The sequence below is a fragment of the Amblyomma americanum genome, chromosome 1 (genome assembly GCF_052857255.1).
Source record: "Amblyomma americanum isolate KBUSLIRL-KWMA chromosome 1, ASM5285725v1, whole genome shotgun sequence".
NCBI lineage: Eukaryota > Metazoa > Arthropoda > Arachnida > Ixodida > Ixodidae > Amblyomma > Amblyomma americanum.
This window is the reverse complement of record NC_135497.1, coordinates 40,468,510-40,486,685: the sequence shown is the minus strand read 5'-3', so window position 1 is coordinate 40,486,685 and position 18,176 is coordinate 40,468,510. Positions and strand designations below refer to the sequence as shown.

Below are 18,176 nucleotides of genomic sequence, written 5' to 3'. Positions count from 1 at the left end.
AGATGGTATCCACCAGGAACATCACGCGACTCTGATGGTGCCGTGCGTGGGTGCCGCATGGTGGCGCTACGACTGCACTCCAAGCATGGAGGAAGTAGTAGTAGTAAGTGGAGGAATAGAAGAAGGGAAATGAAAATGCACGGGGCCTCTGACTGGCGCGTTGTCACCACAACCACGGCCTCCAAGCACGGAGGAAATTTACAGGAAACATACATCTGTAATTTAGATGCACATAATTCCTCATGTACGCCTCAGTACACATCTCGAAGATACGTTTCAGAGACATTGTGAATTCACTAGACTTCATTGTTTTTATTCAGTTCGTGCGGACACGCTCTGTCCACAACTTCCATCCGCAGCGCCCGTCCACCGCTTCGAGTGACGTCACTCATGAGCTATGAAAATGCATTCGCATTAAAATTGGCCTTTAATACCGGCATGCTTGACAAATTTTTACGCACGGCCAGATTAGCATTGATGCAACCACCCGCTGCGTCGCGATGAGTGCACGAACTTGGAAGTGGGAAAGGGAGCTGAGTCCGAGCAGAGGCTGCCTCGGCGACCGCCGAGCTCTCCGTAAAACGAAACAAAAAAAAAGTCTGTCAATGTGTTGAGCGGAAGCGAAAGAGAAAAAAAGAGTGTCGGCACCGAGCGTGCGGCCAGAGATATCTGGCCGCCTGTCATTCAGCCGAGGACATCATCATCAGTGTAGCGCCTTGCCTCCTTCTCCTCCATGTAGCCGAAGAAGAGCAAAGAGTTGATCACATGTTGATCACGTACAGGTGCCCACAAAAGTTTTCGGAACACGAAAATTACACCAATGCCTAATTACTCGGCAGCCTAAGCATGCAGCCATGAACTGAACGGTGTGCTTGGTATTGTAGTTCACAGTGCGACCTGCTCAATGCAGCCCTCAGTGCCCGGCTGCGCTTCTAGTCAGCGAGGAAATTGAGATTTTCGTGATCATTGTTCTGAAAACTTTTGTGGGCACCTCTATGTGCTTGCGGAACCATGCCGTGTTATTTTTCCGCACCGCGGTTAATTACGGCGGGTCGACAGTACGGCCGACAAACAAGGCAGACAAAGCAAGGCTAACCCCACCTGTAGCATTGAACACCTCAACCCTCAACCTCAACCTACGGCCGCTCACAGGACAACACAGCGCTGCGTTGGGACGCTTAGCTCCTCGCTCGTAGCCGCTTCTAGGCAGGGCTCTAAGCGGCCCGCCGGCGTGTGCCTCTTATAACCACGATGTTAACCAGGACATTGCTAAGAGAGCATTTTGGGACCCACTCTCTGTTACGCGTGGTTGGCTTATGCGATCGCTGCTCTCAGTGTGCGGAGAACGGGCGCTGGTGGCGCACGTGCACTCACCCCTTTGGTCCAGGTGACCCTCGGGGCCGGAGTGCCAACGAAGTGGACGCCGAGGCGGACGTGGCTTCCTATGACTGCCACGACGCTCTCGGGGCCCCGCACGATCTTCGCCGCCTGCGGACGGTCGCCATTGCAGGGCCTCCTGCGCTGGCCCAAAGAAAAGCGCTGGAGGCCCCCGCTGCGCGTTTCAGGCATGCGGCGAGCACCCTTCGTCTGACACGCAGGGCCCGCAAGATCAGCCGAGTGTCTGCCGACGCGGTTAACTAAACTCTGCGGTTATTTTTTTTTGGGCGGCAAGACAAAATTTAGATCGGCTGGTTGCATAAAGCTCAGTCACTTCGTTTTATGCCCACAGAAGCTATGCTTCGACGACAGCAACCGTGACACTACGCGAACGAGTACTGTTAATATAAGCTGTGATCGCGGTCCCGTTACAGTCGGGTTAGCCTTAAGGACGTCTTGATACTTCGAGAAAAATGCACATATAGCGATCATACTATTTAATTAGTCTACGAAGAATTGATATTTTTATTATATATTTCCGTTTCACATATCACGAGCTGTATTCGTATTTCCAAGGATTTAATTTTCGTCAATGTTGACTCATAGATCCAGCAGGCAAAATGAACAAATACCACTGGTAGTTCATTGAAATTATCGTTGAGAATAATAATATCAGTCCTGCGTACAAAACGGTGCCCAATGTATGTGCCAATTTTGATATTTAAATGTCACAGGGACCGTTTTTAATTGCTTGCATGATTTCGCTCATTCCCCGCCACGTGCGAAACCATGGCAGCGAGCGGTTTGCTTGGATGTTGCGGCTGATTAAGGCTTTACATGTCGATCCACGTAGGCGGCCATGCTAGCAAGAGCAGCCAGCGACATGAAATTTCATGCTCATCGAAGAGTGCTGCAAAATAAAATTCTAAAATCAGGTGTAGTACTGACGCTAACTTAAAAAAAAACCCTGAGTTATTTGCAGCGACTCAGATATATGGAGTTGGTTCATTCCGAAGGAACAAACAGTGTTTAAGTGTTTAAGACGGGACTAATACTAGGAACTGACAGGCACAGCGTTGTCTCGCAACTGGAGATATTGCAGAAAAATAATAAATGAAACCATTCCAATAGAAACTTTAAAAAAATTCTGCAAGGCATATTGGCTTCTCCCCCGAGTAGCTTTTAAATGCAATTTTTGAACTGATGGGACGCTTCAATTAGGTATACTGCGGTGCTAACAAGCCAGTCTTCGGTACGTTCATTTTCAATTAGGTATACTGCAATACTAACATGACAGTCTTATGTACGTTAATTTTTTTCCCATCCAAAACAGACGAACAACTTTTCACAACACCTGAATGAAGAAGTAATTCAGCGTTGAGACCCTGGGAAAGCAGCCATTATATTCTCATTGCCATCCATTCGTGCAGTAGAAGGTTCTCAAGCAGTCGAGTAAAATTGCTGCCTCGCGTTGCCATTGTATTACGCAGTCAGTTGTTTCGAAGCGGGGCCTTAGGGGCTTTTCAAGGACAAACATATAAATAAAAAGAAAGAACCTGCCATGCGCAGTTCCCACCTCGTTGAGTCTTCGTCCGTCTGGAGTCCAGTCGGGCTGTCTGCAGTCCCGAGCGCAGCCGCGCACTGCTGAATGTTTCCGGTGACAATCTCGTGCGGGTCTCTGCTTTTGTTGTGCGAAGATTCTGGCTGTAGCGGGCAGGCTACGGCACAAGGCGCATGGCTCTCCTGTGAAACGGTGTCCTGCGATGCCTGCCGAGATGGTACCGCCGCAGAGTCAGTCGTTTCGGCGTTATAGGGAGAGGCACCGCAGCTCGGATGAAAGGTTTGCCCACTGGCGCTTTGGCAAGGGTTGAAAGATTCCTTGTGGTCAGCACCGCAACGGGAGGCCGCCGCCGCAGCCATCGTGCTTTGGAGTATAACTGCCGCGTCTTGTTGGCTGTCGGAGCAGGTTCGGAATTGTTTGGCGCCAGGTCCATCGCAGTTCGCGACGACGTCTGAGCCTCGAATCGAAGACGGCAACACGTGGAGTGGCGTTTGGTCGGGATCGCTCGACGACGTGCCTCCACCTTCGCCAGGACCCCGACCGGCGTTGTTGTCGGTCTTGGCCGGGGCTCCCAGCGCGCTCGCCAGCGACACGGACGCTTCGGCACGGCCGACAGAAGGCTGGCAAAGCGGGCACGTTCCTGCTGATGACTGGAGAAGGGACGACCGATCTGAGCCCCTGTTCCAGGAACAACAAGAGAAGACAGCGCCGTTACAACCTACTATATGGTGTCTACCAGTCTTGCCCTGCTCAGACTCAGTGCGGCGCCGCCTTTTTTACTGCGCGCACGCCATGCCGATGGAGTTGCAGGCGAACGAGTTACGAGCTGCGCCACGTCAACAGTAGCACTTGTGTGCCGGGACCCCAGCGTTTCGTCCGTGTGCGTGAGCTGAAACCGTTTGGATTAGCGCCGACATGTAACCCGAAATTCGCCAATTAGCATGCCGCCCCAAAGTCACCCAGGGCTGGGAAGCACGAGTCGGTCGATCAGGCAAATGACATATTGGCCTTCTTGTCCCGCTGATTGTCGCGCTAACAAGCGAATGGGACCGTAGGCTTTCGCTACGCCAAATTTCCTCTCCACCGAGAAACTGCTGCGATGACGCTGCTTGAAAGCCACAAGCTGGTTTTTACCAGCTTTCAGACAGAGTGCACATGGCTTCCGCCATAGTGGTGAATTCCAATCGCACATTAGGAGCCCTTGAAGGTCAACTTTTTCTGCTCTTTTCGGAGCAAGTCAATTCCAATGGCAAACCTGGATCGCGGATCGTTTGTTTCTATGACAGATGGGAGCAGCCGCCGAGAAAGATGGCTCAGCGCAGCAGTCCGGATTGCTCCGCCGAAATCGGCGGACTGGAAGCCTGCGTTACTGCGGCGCGTCTGGTAGACCGCAGGGAACTATGGGTATTTTCTCCGTCAGTGACGCGCGAGTGCCCCCGACTTGCTCTGGCGGGAGCACAGGTGTTGCAAACGCTTTGGGGCGGGTGCTCTCTGGCGGATTCTGGTGCTCTGCGGGCGGACCGCTCTGGATCTGCAATCCGAATTCACTATTACTGAAGCGGCTACCGAAAGGCTCAATAGGTCGGTGCACGAGCGCGTAGATGGACGGTGAGTTTGTGGCGCTCGCATCTCCAGAAATCTCGGACACTGACAACATGGGCCATCTATCGGTCGCTTACTACTACGCTTACTGCATATTTTCAATGGGCGGACCTTGTTAAAAATGTTTTCTCTGAAACGCCGCATTGCACTAGCCCGTTGTAACAAAATATGAAAAGACATCACATCCTCGTTCCATGCGGCATGCTAACAAAATCGCTGCGTCACTTTAAGAATAAAGAGCTATCAAATATGATGTGCTATGCGGCATAGCACTCCTCTGGTTTTGTTGTGGTGAAACTCACGGGGGCAAGCCGCTCAAATTCCGCGACCACCTAGAAAACTTTACGTGCGTTTTGCAAAGCATTGCCTACTGTCAGTGTACATGTTGCCAAAAGGACATTTTAGTCGCAACTTAAATGATGCCTTAGGTGGAGGGCTTCGTACTGACTTATCACGTGGGATTATTTAACGCAAGCCGTCTTCCCAGCACACGGGCGTTTTTCCATATCGCCTCCAATACGATGCTGGCGCCATGGCCGAGTTCAAATCTCACCACCTTCCGATCAGCGGCCTAGCAAAATCCACTCGGCCCCTGCGGCTCGTCATCTAGGGAAGTAAAGGCCGCCCGTTATGCAGTTGACCAACATATTCGATGGGCACAGAGAAAAAAAAAGGACATCATAGGACCTTTACACGCAAACCCATGCACCCGACATCGCACGTAAAAGGCAGTTATATTATTTTCCGTCCTCCTCTTCACGAAGCGAGGAAGAGAAATAGCGTCGGAGTGTACATACCAACGGCACGCGGAAAGAAACGTTGATGATGAATGCGGTGGTCAGTCAGCTCGAAGACGTGTTTGCTGTGGGTGAATCCTCTCGACACCAGTTTTTGGCCGGACGGTGACTAACCTTGGCCCATCAAAGAAAGCAGCGAGCAACATCTGAAAGCCGTCAGACCGCCAACACGTTTGAGGAGATGCCAGCGGCCGGTGACCACAGACGCAGGCGGCATGCAGTATACGAAGCGAAGGTGTTCGGCAGTTGTTGACGGTGCCATTGAAAATAATACCGATGAGCAGCCACAAGCTGTGCTCTAACTTTCACGCAATCAAATTTACGTTTACAGCGCTAACTGAAAAGGCCAAGGTTACCGGGAAGAGGCGTGTTCGTTGTACTGGGGGGGGTGGGGGGGGGGGGGGGCAGGCAGAGGACAGCGGGGCACCCCACAGCCAGTGACGTTAAACGGGAGGCGAAGGATGTTTCCCAATAACTATATGTAAAGACAGCGGTCTGCATTTTTCTTTTTCAGATAATTTAGGTTATTCGCTGATCTTGCGGAGCAGCTGAAGGCAGTGACGCCTGAGTGTGCGATCGAGCTTTTGTTCCCACGCGCTCCCAAGTTTTAACATGGGTAAACTTTGGAAACGGCCAAAATCGGAAGGGTGGTATTTCGGGCTAGTGGGTCACCGAAACCAAGGTACATAGTTGATGTTTAATTCATAATTGATTAGAAAACACATGAAAAAACAACCACATGCCGCCGGTGGGATCCAAACCTATGACCTCCAAATTTCGCGTCCGGTGCTCTATACCAACCGAGCTATGGCTACGGTTTTTGGTATGTCGAAAAAAATATTAGCTGTGGTTTAACTACTGCTGAACCTGGTTAGAGAGCGAAAGCTGTGGTGTATCGGGCAACTAGACGCTGCTTGGCGTCAATAACGTTGAGTGCGTTCCGCACACTGGATAGGCAGCACGCCCTCCCTGCCACCATGGGAGGTGGCGTGCAGTTAATGGTTGATCGGGAGAAATTGATCACCAAATGAACGCTGTGGCCTAGCTAATGCTGGAGCGCCGCGTGTCTGCCACAACGTTGTCAACGCTAATGCATGCAGCCCACATCTCTCTCTCTCACCACCGCCACGTAACTCAGAGCGCGATTGAGGCGCCCACTGACCCAGGGAGCCAGTTATGCGCCCTTCCTTTCCTGAAAATAATCGGAGTCTAGAACGTTATCAACGCCAGCGCCAATGAACACAATGAACGCCCACGGAGGCGAGCGCTCGGTTTCGGCGGTGGCGGCTGAGTGACGTCATAGCTGTCACGTGGTTTCTCCTCGGTGCAAGGTCAAACTCGCGTACACGGCGAAGAAGCTACGGAGGGCAGTAGTAAAGCTTTCGATTTAAAAATACAGTGTAGTTCCCAGTCTAGCCTTATTCGCAGTATAGACCACGGGACCATAATTGGTCTGCAGCCTCCTCTGGAGTTGAGGAAAGGAAAGACGCATAACTGGTTCACTTTGCCGGTCGACACCTCAACCGGGATGCGAGAGAAAATTGCGAACACTAGTTGGAAACAACCTTTTAGTCGGCGTTCGTGTTTTGAAGCGGAAAGCTGCACTACGCTAGTCAACACCGCGCTTCGCGCGAGCCGGCGTATGTCGGAGCACGAGTGACGTCACGCACGGCGCAGGCGGCCGCCGCCGACTCCGTCGCCTGACCTTTAGTCTCTGTCTCTCTCGCTCCCTAGTCACTACTGCGCATGCGCCACTAGTAGCACCGAGCCACAGGTGTGGCTCGAAAATGCAACTTTCAGTTTTCTTTCTTCTTTCCCTCCCTCCTTTACCGCTTCCTTTACGGTGCGGTTCGGATGTCAACCGAGATATGTGAGACGGTTACTGTGCCATTTCCTTTCCTCAAAAACCAAACAAAACAAGTGAGCCGACGGCGTTCATAGAGTTCATCGGCGTTGACAACTTTGCAAAGGCCGTTCATTTTCACGAAAGGAAAGGCGCACAACCGGCTCCGTGGGTCAGTGGAGACCTCAATCCCGCTTTCGCTTGTCATATCCTGAACTAGCTGAGCTAATCCACATTAATTTTTTTCTCTCACTGCGCGGTTCAAGTGTGCACCTACAATGTGAGCCAGTTATGCGTCTTGCCTTCCCTCAAATCCAGCGAAGGATCTATATTGCGAATAAGTCTAGACTGGGGCTACACTGTTGATCTTACTCGAGGCCTAAACACTCTATTGGTTTTGAGGAATGGAAAGGCGCTTAACTGGCTCACTTTTTAGGCGCACACTTGAATCGCGCAGCGATAAGAAAAAGTTTTCCTGTTCTTCACTGCTACCACCGACTAGGCCCCGTTATGCGTGTGATGCTGATGCTATATAGGGCTGCCGTTGTACTGCCTAACTTGTGTTTGGCTTCAGTTTCTCGCCTCTGCTACCGCCGGCTAGACCCCGTTACGCGTGTGGTCACGACTGCCGTTTTACCCCCTGACTTGCGTTCGGCTCGAGCCAAGCTATTACAGCTTTCGATGTAAAACATGGCAAATTACCTGTATTTATGTTTTCACAGCCTCGAGACCAGCTGCGGTGGCTCAGGGCCCGTGGTGTTTGGCTGATGATCCCAAATCCCCCACTTCGATGGAGATGAAATGGGCAAAAGGTGCCCGTGGGCTGTGCAATGTCAGCGCACGCTACGAAGACCACCAGACAGTCCGAATTAATCCGAAGGAGCCCTTCACTATGCTACACTATTTCGTCCCTAACATCGCTGAATCGGCCGCTTATGATCGCGGTGCTTCCTGGAAAATCTAGTGACTCCTAAGCAGGGTAACTCGCGCTGCGTGGTGAACAGAACCAATAAAATGCCACGACAAGTGGCAATAAACTGCAGCAGCGCCACCAATTCGTCATCGACTTGGTGTCAGCTGTCGAAGGTAAGGATGAAGAGACAAGGGCTGCCCGGCATGGAGCTCGGGCTCCGGGATTCCCGCCAGCTGATTAGAACAAACCTACTCGCGGGTATTGATAGAGGGCTGGGCACGAGCCATGCCTCCGCCTACCATCTACAAAATAAAAGCACCATTTAACAAATACAAAAAAAAGACTCACGGCAATACTAATTTTCCAGCGCCCTGTTACAAATCCTACTATTAAAAGTCGGTGAAAAAAAAATCATTTCTCTTTTTGCAGATTGCTAAGTTTACCTCCATGTTAGGCAGTCTCCTCCATGAAATGGTACTTTAGAACCCAGGAAGTAACTTGGGGTAACTTGCCCTCGTGCATCTCCGCTAAAGTCTACAACAGCTCGCTTCAGACACTCACAGAAGTAGAAATTAACTCCGCGCTATTTTCTGGCACAAGGCTGAACTTTTCGAACTTCTATTGGACATGCAGGCATGCAGGAAGCGGCAAAACTGCGATTTCAAGCAAGTAAGATACACGTTGGCGCGCCGTAAGTACGATGTGCTTTTGTTTTCTCAACCTGGACCTAACCTGCTGGTGGACAGCTAATTACTCTGGATCCGAGGAATCCAACCAACGGTGCAAGTTTCAGTTAAACAATCGTTGGTAAATGTTTATTGGATAATTTTCCACTGGAAAGGGGCTCTGTACATGTTCAAGTTGGTTGGAAAGTGAGAACCAGATTCACTGTTGCATGCCGGCTCCCCGTGAGCAGGCAGGAATTTGGGTGATGAAGGGCTCACAAGGATGTGTACGAAAGATCGAGGGAAGCACAGGGGACTACAGTTACCATTTTCTGTTGCTAAAAGACGAAGGTAGCTGAGTAACCACTTTGACAGCAAGCAGAAGAAAGACAACATGCGAACGGCGGCAATAACTGTCTTGGCTGTTCCTTTCGCAACCGAGAGTGCTGGCCACTGCCACGTGCAGCTGCGCCCCTTGTCCCGTTAGACAGCGGTGTACAAGGAAGCTTTTCGGAGGCGGCGCTCTCACCGGGTGCACTGGTGCTGATGAGGAGTGAGGCAGCAGCCGTTCCGCCCGGCCGCCTGGTCACCGCCGGAGGCAGCCGGCGCAGACGGCGGACAGTGCTGCGCGTTCGCCAGCACAGTGGGCGCTGCGATCCGCGGCGCGGTGGTGGCGTCCTGACTTCTTTGGGTCGGGGCACAAATGCCGGCTTAGCTCTGGCGGCACTGCCCGAGAGAGTCTCCTCTACCCAACATGCCTTGCGCGGATGCCTGCAAGAGACAAGGAAATGTCATTAGCCGCGTGGTTATCCATCGAGGAAAAGAGAAGGAGGCCTAGATGCTCATGTCCCAGCACATTTTAGGTAGAACGGTTGCAAACCATTGCTGCTCATGACAACCGCTGATATACTTCCAATGCGCTAGCCCTTAGTGGCCACTCCCTGCATGCATGATCAGCCTGCTCACCGTGTCAGGCGGCAGCTCAATTAATCGGGAGAGGCTGCTCGCGAAAAGTGACCTGGGTCAAAGCTAAACCCCACCGATGGCAGCACCTGCCATTGAAGAGCAGTGGCGCATCGCTTGGCCGCTGCACCACTGTGCCAGGAGTGCTAGGAAGACTCCCGGGTATCTATGAAAGTAGGGGATGGCCAATTCCGCATATGTGGACACTAACCAATTATCCCTATCCGAACAACTGCCATATCCGTGAACACTGGATCTGAACACCGGAACCGAAGTGAAAACCGAACTGCTACCGCACCTAATTCTAATTTGGTCCAACTAGACAAATCAACCGTCATTTTTTTCTTAGTGCAGTCACTTCAGCTCTGAAGGTACCATGTACCCTCCAGGAGTAGCACATGCTTGCTTCATGTTAATCTCAATTCATTTTGTTCGTTGTGCCTGTTTAACACTCCCTTTTGTTATGCTGACCCACAAACAAAATTATGGAGTATTTATTTTCGCAGTGGCATTCGGAAGGTCTAATTTTCCTTGACCACTTGATCTTCTTCAATGTCGCGCCTCGACATTGCCGCGAAATCTTGAGCGAGATACAAAGATAGCTGCATACACACTAAACTCCTTTGGCTCTTGAGTCCCCTTATGAAGCCCTTCATGAAACACATGGAAAAGCTTGAGTTGTCGGTACGCTTCTGACTGGTGTTCTTGCCACCAGATGTTTCGAGGTTTGAGTGCTTTTTGTTCAGTCATACGAGAAAAATGAATGTAGGTAACAGAGCTCCCTCTTATATCTTTCATGTTATGGAAATGATTCATGCTCAGTAATAAGACTGATGAGCGAAAAAAAAGGAAATACACGGTAATGCTCTTATGAGGCGCATGCGTGGTGCATGCACGTGGAAAAGGGCGACCACCTAGTGGCGACAAACAGGCCCACGTGCTGACCTTGGTTGAAGTGTACAGCGCCGTGTCCGCTTGCCGGAAAAAGTTACGGGGCTCCAACTGCTACACGAATATAGACTGCTCAGCTAGCTTTATGCGGAAGCGCCTCTGCGTAGCGCTGCGCTGGCTCTGTTCATGTGGTTTTGTTTCCCAGCACCGTGTCCTCGCTACACGTCACCAGTGTTCGCTGGCGGCGCGTGAGGGCGTTAATATCCGCGACGAGAGCTCCTCAGCTGGGAAACAGGTGGTTCCTTGCCCAAGCAACAGTGCGAGACACGTGTCACTAAAAAGCGGCGCCCTGCGCCAGTGAGAATGCAGCGTGGTCAGGGGTGTCCGGCTCATCCGCAGAATTTTATCGCGAAACACGTCACTTGGAAGAACTTTTCACACGAACGCACTTTTGCAACATCATCCGCCGGAATGCCACTCTATTTAATGCAGATGTGCTTCAACTTTAGTTCATTTTGGCAAGCACCGCTTCCGGACAAGAAGGCATCCCATTTCGGCAGACGCTGCCATTTCGCGGCTGCTTGGCTTGGGATGCTGCGCAACCACACTGCGGGCTTCCACATCTGCTTCAGGCTGGCACGAGCAGACTTGTAGCCTGAGCATAAGAAGAACAACGCGAACCACCAAGAGGTGCAGCGCATTAATTTTTGTGACCAGATTAGGTGCATAAAAGGATGCACGAGCTCGCCCGCGGTGGGAATACTGAATTAAAAAACTTGGTCGTCATGTTCACGCCACCATACTTTTGGGTCGCAGGTAAGGCCTGGCGCTTTTTAAGTGGTTAGAGTTCCCTTTTCAAAGCGAGTAGGGAAAAGTAAGACAACGGAAAGTAAGGCAAATGCACGGGCACATAGCATCGAATGAATAAGTTTATTGAACTGAAGGGCAGGCAGGTCGAACGGAATGAAGAATATCTAGCCAGATGTTCTGCACTGGAACATAGTAACGAGTTTGCTACCCTACACTATACGTTCACTATCAGCATTGCGTGGTAGACGTTAGCGGGAAACTGCTGGACTGATAGAACTCACTTGTGTTTACGAGCGCTTCAACTCAATGCGGCGGGCTTGTTGCGTTTCGCCCTAAGGTAGACGAAGTTTTCGCAATCTAAAAATAACAGCTGAATCTCCACTTATATCATTCCGAAAGTCCTCACTCCGCAGCCCCACTTTAAGATTGGTGAATGCGCATTTGGAGGCCTGGTGAGATAACTTAATATAAAAATTACTGTGCTGGAGGCAGAAGAGTTTGATACGCGCCCATGCAGAGCGTTTATAATGACAGGGTCCGATACAGACAGGAGTAATGGAGGGAAGACAAGGGCACTGGTGCGTGCGTTGCGTTGGACGCATAACCAAGGTTGTGCAGTAATCTATCTTCAGGCCAATGGGCAGAGTGAGTTATGAGCTAATCATGGATTCTGTATAAATTCACGATTTTGAGCTCAAGCATGGCTTCTTACAGCAGACGGTGTACAGTGATAATGAGAGTACAGTTTTCGTTTTTCTGGACTCATAGGTTCGTCCTTGACGTATAGTTTTGGTCGAACGAAAATCCTTTATGAAGGGATTGTTTCTAAACCCGCTGATAATTACTTTTTAGCAACGAAATCAATGTTTTTGAATAATGAATGGATTTCGTCATCTAAACATTGGCGCAGTAATCGCATGTTAACAACGCCAGCTAGAGTCGTCGCGTAAGCTGTCTGGAGGCTGGTAGTGCGGTGCATACAACGAGGAGGTGTCACACATCTCTGAGGCCGATTTTTCTGCCTTGAAATTCATTTACAACTAAAAAAAATCAGCTGCGAGACAACATCAGGCTATGACGAGGAAGGTGCTGGTTATGGCAGTGTAGCAGGGCGCTATGAATTGCTGCAGCTGTGCGCCATCAACAGCTTCTCTCATTGTGCACATCACTGATGTTCTGTTATCTCGTTTGTCACATGAATACTTTATTAGTCATTGCTGTAGGCGGTATTAGTTCAAATTAAGTCCGCACTCTGCATTCTTACTTGAGCGCCAGATGCAATTTTGCTGTAGCTCTACATTCTAAACGCAATCGTTATGATGCACACGTTGCCTAACGCCGTAAACGGAATCACCTCGGCCCGAAGAGAGCAAAGTAATTTTGCCTTATTCTTTGCTTCATGCCCTTCCCGTGCTGTACTGTAGCGAACTCGTGGGTGACCCCTCTGCCTCTACTTTCTCCTCGCTCGTCTGACATTACCTTTTTTTTTCTTAAAGCTGCTATTCTGCCCCTTGTAATTTGTGGTTGCTACGCTAATGCTTTTCTCTCATTGTGACAGAAGAATAGTTTTTTTCTCCTCTTTAATGATGCTGCCGGGCACGCAGCTTGCACTCTGGCCGTCCAAAGTAGCCCGCCAGGAAGTTGAATCCAGCGAGCTCGCATCGCTAGCGCACCATGACTGCTGGCGAGTGCGGAAGATCAAAACCGCCAAGCTTGCTGAATAATACCCAGCATAGGAAACACCCACGACGCACCACATCACAGCACGTTTTCCACCGTTTAGGGTTCACCGGTTGCTTAAACTCAAACCTCGCCGGCAGTCATCGCTTGCTGTAACGTCCCCGATCGACCGCGCCAGTAGCTAACAACAACCTCAACCAACGCATTAGCGGGGCGCGCAAGGGACGAGACACACTCCAGGACTATACACATGTCCCCCCTCCTTGTTTAGCTTGGAATCAGCTCGCACTTTTTCCGTACCCCTCCGCGCTTGCATGCATTTGATACGTAAGATTACAGGCACAAAGAAACGAAAAGCAACAATGGCCATTGAAGATAAGTTATCAGCCAGGATGACCGCGGAGGACGTCCTGATACGTGAGATCAACGCCGCAGCGGCGGGGCACCACGCGCTACTTGACCCAGACTTGAAAACAATGCCAGTCTGATACGGGTGAACAGAGTAGTCTGTTGGAATTTTAATTCTGAGGGTGGTCAGCGCTAAACAAAAGCGTTGGGTCGCTGCGCCTCATACGTGCTGTCTTTTGTTCGCACCTGCAGCCTTCTTCTGAAATAAAATGCGCCTACCGAAATGATAACGAAGCCTGCTGTGAGGGGGCATGTTCCTACAGCAGAATCAAAAATCTTTTGTCTACAGCGTATGTGACGCGCGTATGGAGTCACGAAATTCGAGTCCGTGCATGCATTAGTCGACGCAGCAACGACACCATAACTGTCATGGACTCGAAACACGAATAAGCCTGCACTTGAGTAAAAGGGGAGTAAGCTGGCCTCTATAGAGCGCACTCCCTTTTAGGGGCAGGGTACGCTGTCCAAGCTCCGAAGTAGATTTCGATCACTAAATATACGGAACGCTTACTGTTGGCAAAGGACTTATATTTCCGCTGCAAATGGTATTGACCTGATGCAGTTAGCCATTGCAGGAGGCTTTTAAACGCGGCGCCGGAGGTCTCGAGGTTCGCAAATTGAGAATATTGAAACCTAGATTAAAATTTTCATAACTTCTGTTACGTTTTGATATGGTTTAATGCACGTTAAGCCAGAAACGGCCATTGCGTACGACCGCGCTCTACAACATCCTGGAACAAAATTATCCCCACAAGTGTCCCAGCCCTGGTCTCTCTGGACACACACACACACACACACACACACACACACACACACACACACACACACACACACACACACACACACACACACACACACACACACACACACACACACACACACACACACACACACACACACACACACACACACACACACACACACACACACACACACACACACACACACACACAAACGCGCGCGTAGGTGGCGCCAGCTGCTGGTGCAAAGCTATACTTAACACGCCCCTATTCCTTTTTAAAGAAAACAGATTACAAATGCGCGCCTAGGTGGCGCCAGCTGCTGGTGCAAAGCTATACATAACACGCCCCTATTCCTTTTTAAAGAAAACAGTTCACAACACAAGATAGTTTTCGGTCTTTTCAGGATTCATCATTCACAAAATCTTGTGGGCTAAACTACCCGCCTAACAACCCGCAATGGTACACACTCGAAGAAACTCCTTGTGCGGATGGGGATCATGCTGCTGTTGGTGAAGCCAGCTGAGCAGTTGGGGGCTGAAGTGATGCTGGCTGGCACCGTGAGTGTTCAGAGGTTCGAGTTATGTCATAGGTCTCTGGTGAAGCCACTCGCACTGGTGCGGCACCAAATGAAGGTCTAGTGTGGTAACGGTTCCGACGACAAATGTCACCTTCCGGTGTGACGACCAGCTATGATCGGTGCTGTGGTCCAGCTTTGTGTACGCTTCCGAGCAACCACGTACCTTGGCTTCTAAACCACACCTTCTGTTTTTCCTTCAACACGGACAGCGGCTTTGTTCTTCTGTCGCCGTACCGATGCTGACGCTCTTGCTGAACACAAAGGCGGCTTCGTGCTTCAGCACAGTTATACTGCGGTCGAGCTGGGTGGGATGCATTGGTGCTTTTGTACGAATTTTCCTGCCCATTAGGAGTTAAGCTGGCGACTTGATTACATCCGTTTGTGTGCTTCTAGCGTCCATTAGGACCACAAAAAGATCCTTTCCAGCCTTGTGAAGATCGGCGAACTCGGGCCTGGGAAGAATTCCTAGCAGACCGAGGTGAAGGCGGATGAGCCACCAAGACGCAACGATGCGGCGAGGACTGGCGGTGGCGGCGGCGGTGTCAAGTGGCCGAGTCTGCCCTCGGGTCGTCGGACGGAGCGTTGTCAGGTGCTCGTGGAAGCACATCAGCTACTCAGCGGAGTCTTTTCGTGGTATATGCACAAGATCAGTGCTGTGGCACTGTAGCCGGAGCAAAAGCCTTTGCAGTCGCGGTGACACTTTTGTTAGGTCCTTCGTCTGCAGTCCAACTAGAGGTTGGTGGTCCGTTTCCATTGTTACAGAGCGGCCAAAGCGCAATAGTGGAACCGCTCGCATGAAAACACCGTAGCTAAGAGTTACTTCTCTATTTGTGCAAAACGCTGTTGGGCAGGCGTGAGGGCTGCAGAAGCATATGCTATTTGTCTGCTTTCCTGCAACAAAACTGATCTCATGCCGTTCGAGCTGGCATCTGTTAAAATTGTTGTCGGCTAAGACTGGCCAAGGTAACGCAAAACAGTTGCAGCTGTGCGCTTCTCTTTGATGAGGTTGAAATTCCCGTGTGCTGGCTTGTCCAGTGCCACGCTCCATCTTCTTTGAGAAGCTCATACAGAGGGCTCAGGGTTGCCGAAAAATTGGGATGAACTTCGTCAGATAGCTCATCATTCCTAAGAATCTTAACAGTTTTGACTTGTTAGATGGAACAGACTTGGCTTCTATGAATTTTACTTTTTCAGGGTCTGGAGCTAACCGCTCTGAAGATAGCTGGTGTCGCAGATATGTAATAGCTGGAAGTCCTAATTTTTCATTTTTACTTTGTTGAGTTTCCGATTATTTTTTTCTAGCAATAGTCTGAACAGTTCTGAGATGGGCTCCGTGTTCTCCGGGAGTCCTTGACGCAACCAGTATGTCGCCAAAGTACGGCTTCGAATGACCTGGCCTTCGAATACCTAGTCATTCACCTGTTGGCACAGATCAGGGGCTGTGGCGAGCCCAAATGGTACTCCAAGGAACTGGTAGCGGTCCCAGCGTGCTGTACGCCAGTTACTAGAAAGCGCTCTTGTCGTCAAGAACGGAGAATAGTGTTGAGTCATTCGGGCTTGCGACGAACTCCTCGGGAACTGGTATACGGTAGTGTCGCATTTTCAGTGCTGCATTGAGACTGCGTGGATCGAGGCGCTAACGTACAGTTCCGTCTTTTTTTATTATTATCACAATATGATGAACCAATTCACTGCGTTCACATACTGGTATGATTACACCGTTTTCCTCCATGCGCTTCAACTCCGCTTTCACTTTGTCTTCGAGTGTACTTAGCACTCTGCGAGGAGCACAAACTGTCGGTACTGTTTCTTCACGTAGCGGAATGCTATAAAGTCCAGGAAGTTTTCCAATTCCTGCAAAAATGCTTGGAAATTTATTCACTACCTGCTGGAACTGAGCTTGCAAATCTGTGTTGATTGATCTCGTCGTTGCTTGAAGGGCCTTCACACGACAAAGTGCTTGGTATTATACTCGCAAGCTAGATCATATATGGTGCATGCTTTCCGCCATTATTTCCATGTGATCTGCGGATTATCACCCGGCTCGAAGTGCTCTGGATTCTGAATTAACACGTTGGCTATACTTGTTGGCTGAGGACGTTGCGGAACATGATCTGGCTACACTTCTACCATGTTATGTTTTCATATGAGCGAATGCAATTTGAATATCACAAGTCTGGAGCGGCCATTCCGTAGGACCGCCCTTTACAACATCCTGAAACAAAGTGTCTCCACAAGTATCCTAGCCCTGGTCACACACACACACACTACACATTACACGTTGGGAGCGCTAGCTGATGGTGCAAAGCTATAGATAACTCCGAGATCAGATGAATGATCAGGCAGACTTTCATAAACGTTACTCGACAATAGACCATGTTCAGAAGAGTTAACTGATGGAATAGTCAGTTTTCAGCCATTATAATAATCTCGTTCAGCGCAAAACACACACTAGACCAAAGAAAGGAATACACAAGACGAAACACGGGAGCTACTCAAAACTGATTTATTCAGTGAAAGATGAAAGCATATGCATGCTCGCTGACCTGCGCAGACGCTACCTTACAAGGAATCTTGGAAATGAGGACACAGAAAGTTAACAGATGACGTGCGAAAGAAAATTTAGCTCTCTATTGTAGAGAGCAAGGGAGGTATCAAACAATCTTGTACCGCTTCTCTGATTAAATATTGCAAGCCTCCAATGTTTCGCGAGCGTTTTTTTTTAACGGTGCCATTGCTTTCGAGAACGCAACTGGCGTGATGGTAGAGAATTTTATAGCCCTTTTAGAATTTTACCCTGGCAGAACTTTCATCAAACTTAAAAAATAAATTTTATGTACAAAAGGAAGGCGCCTGTATTGGGTCATGTATCGCCCCGGTGCTCTGTAATATCTTTCAATCTCGCATAGATCGCTCTTTACACAATAGCGTTAACCATATTAACAGTGACAAAGTCCTGAAAGTGTTTCGCTATATGAACGAATTCCTAATTGTTTTGAGTAACTACTTCTCGTTTTCGAATGAGGGTACACTAAACAGTGTACTAGAAGCTCTTAAACAACTCGGCAAAGGGCGGACTTTTACCACGAGCTTCCTGAGGAAGGCAATGTTCAGTTTTTAGATTTACGTATACAATTTGACAAAAGGCACGTGTGCTGGGCGCATTGACCTCGTGCAAAGAAAAAAAATATATAGCTCTTGCCTTACGACTCGGCCCGTTCGAAAATGGTAACGAGAGGCATAGCAACACTCTGCTTGGAATTCGCGCTTCGCAGGTCATGAGTCCATGAAATGCAAGCAAGTTTTGGTCATGAATTGGAGAGGCTGTTTTCAGCTGGCTTCCCTG

General features: G+C 49.8%; 1 protein-coding gene across 4 annotated transcripts in view; it reads right to left on the bottom strand.

The window, feature by feature from the left end:
• LOC144112674 (myosin light chain kinase, smooth muscle-like) overlaps positions 1 to 18,176 on the bottom strand; it is a 329,835-nt gene that overhangs the window by 93,065 nt on the left and 218,594 nt on the right. For all 4 annotated transcript variants that reach the window (XM_077645490.1, XM_077645491.1, XM_077645488.1 and 1 more), the window contains exons 2-4: positions 9,288 to 9,529; positions 2,954 to 3,616; positions 1,375 to 1,516 (exon numbers count right to left, since the gene is read on the bottom strand). In XM_077645490.1, the coding sequence (XP_077501616.1) occupies positions 1,375 to 1,516; positions 2,954 to 3,297 (486 nt within the window). In that variant the 5' untranslated portion in view covers positions 3,298 to 3,616; positions 9,288 to 9,529. The remainder of the gene's footprint in view (positions 1 to 1,374; positions 1,517 to 2,953; positions 3,617 to 9,287; positions 9,530 to 18,176) is intronic.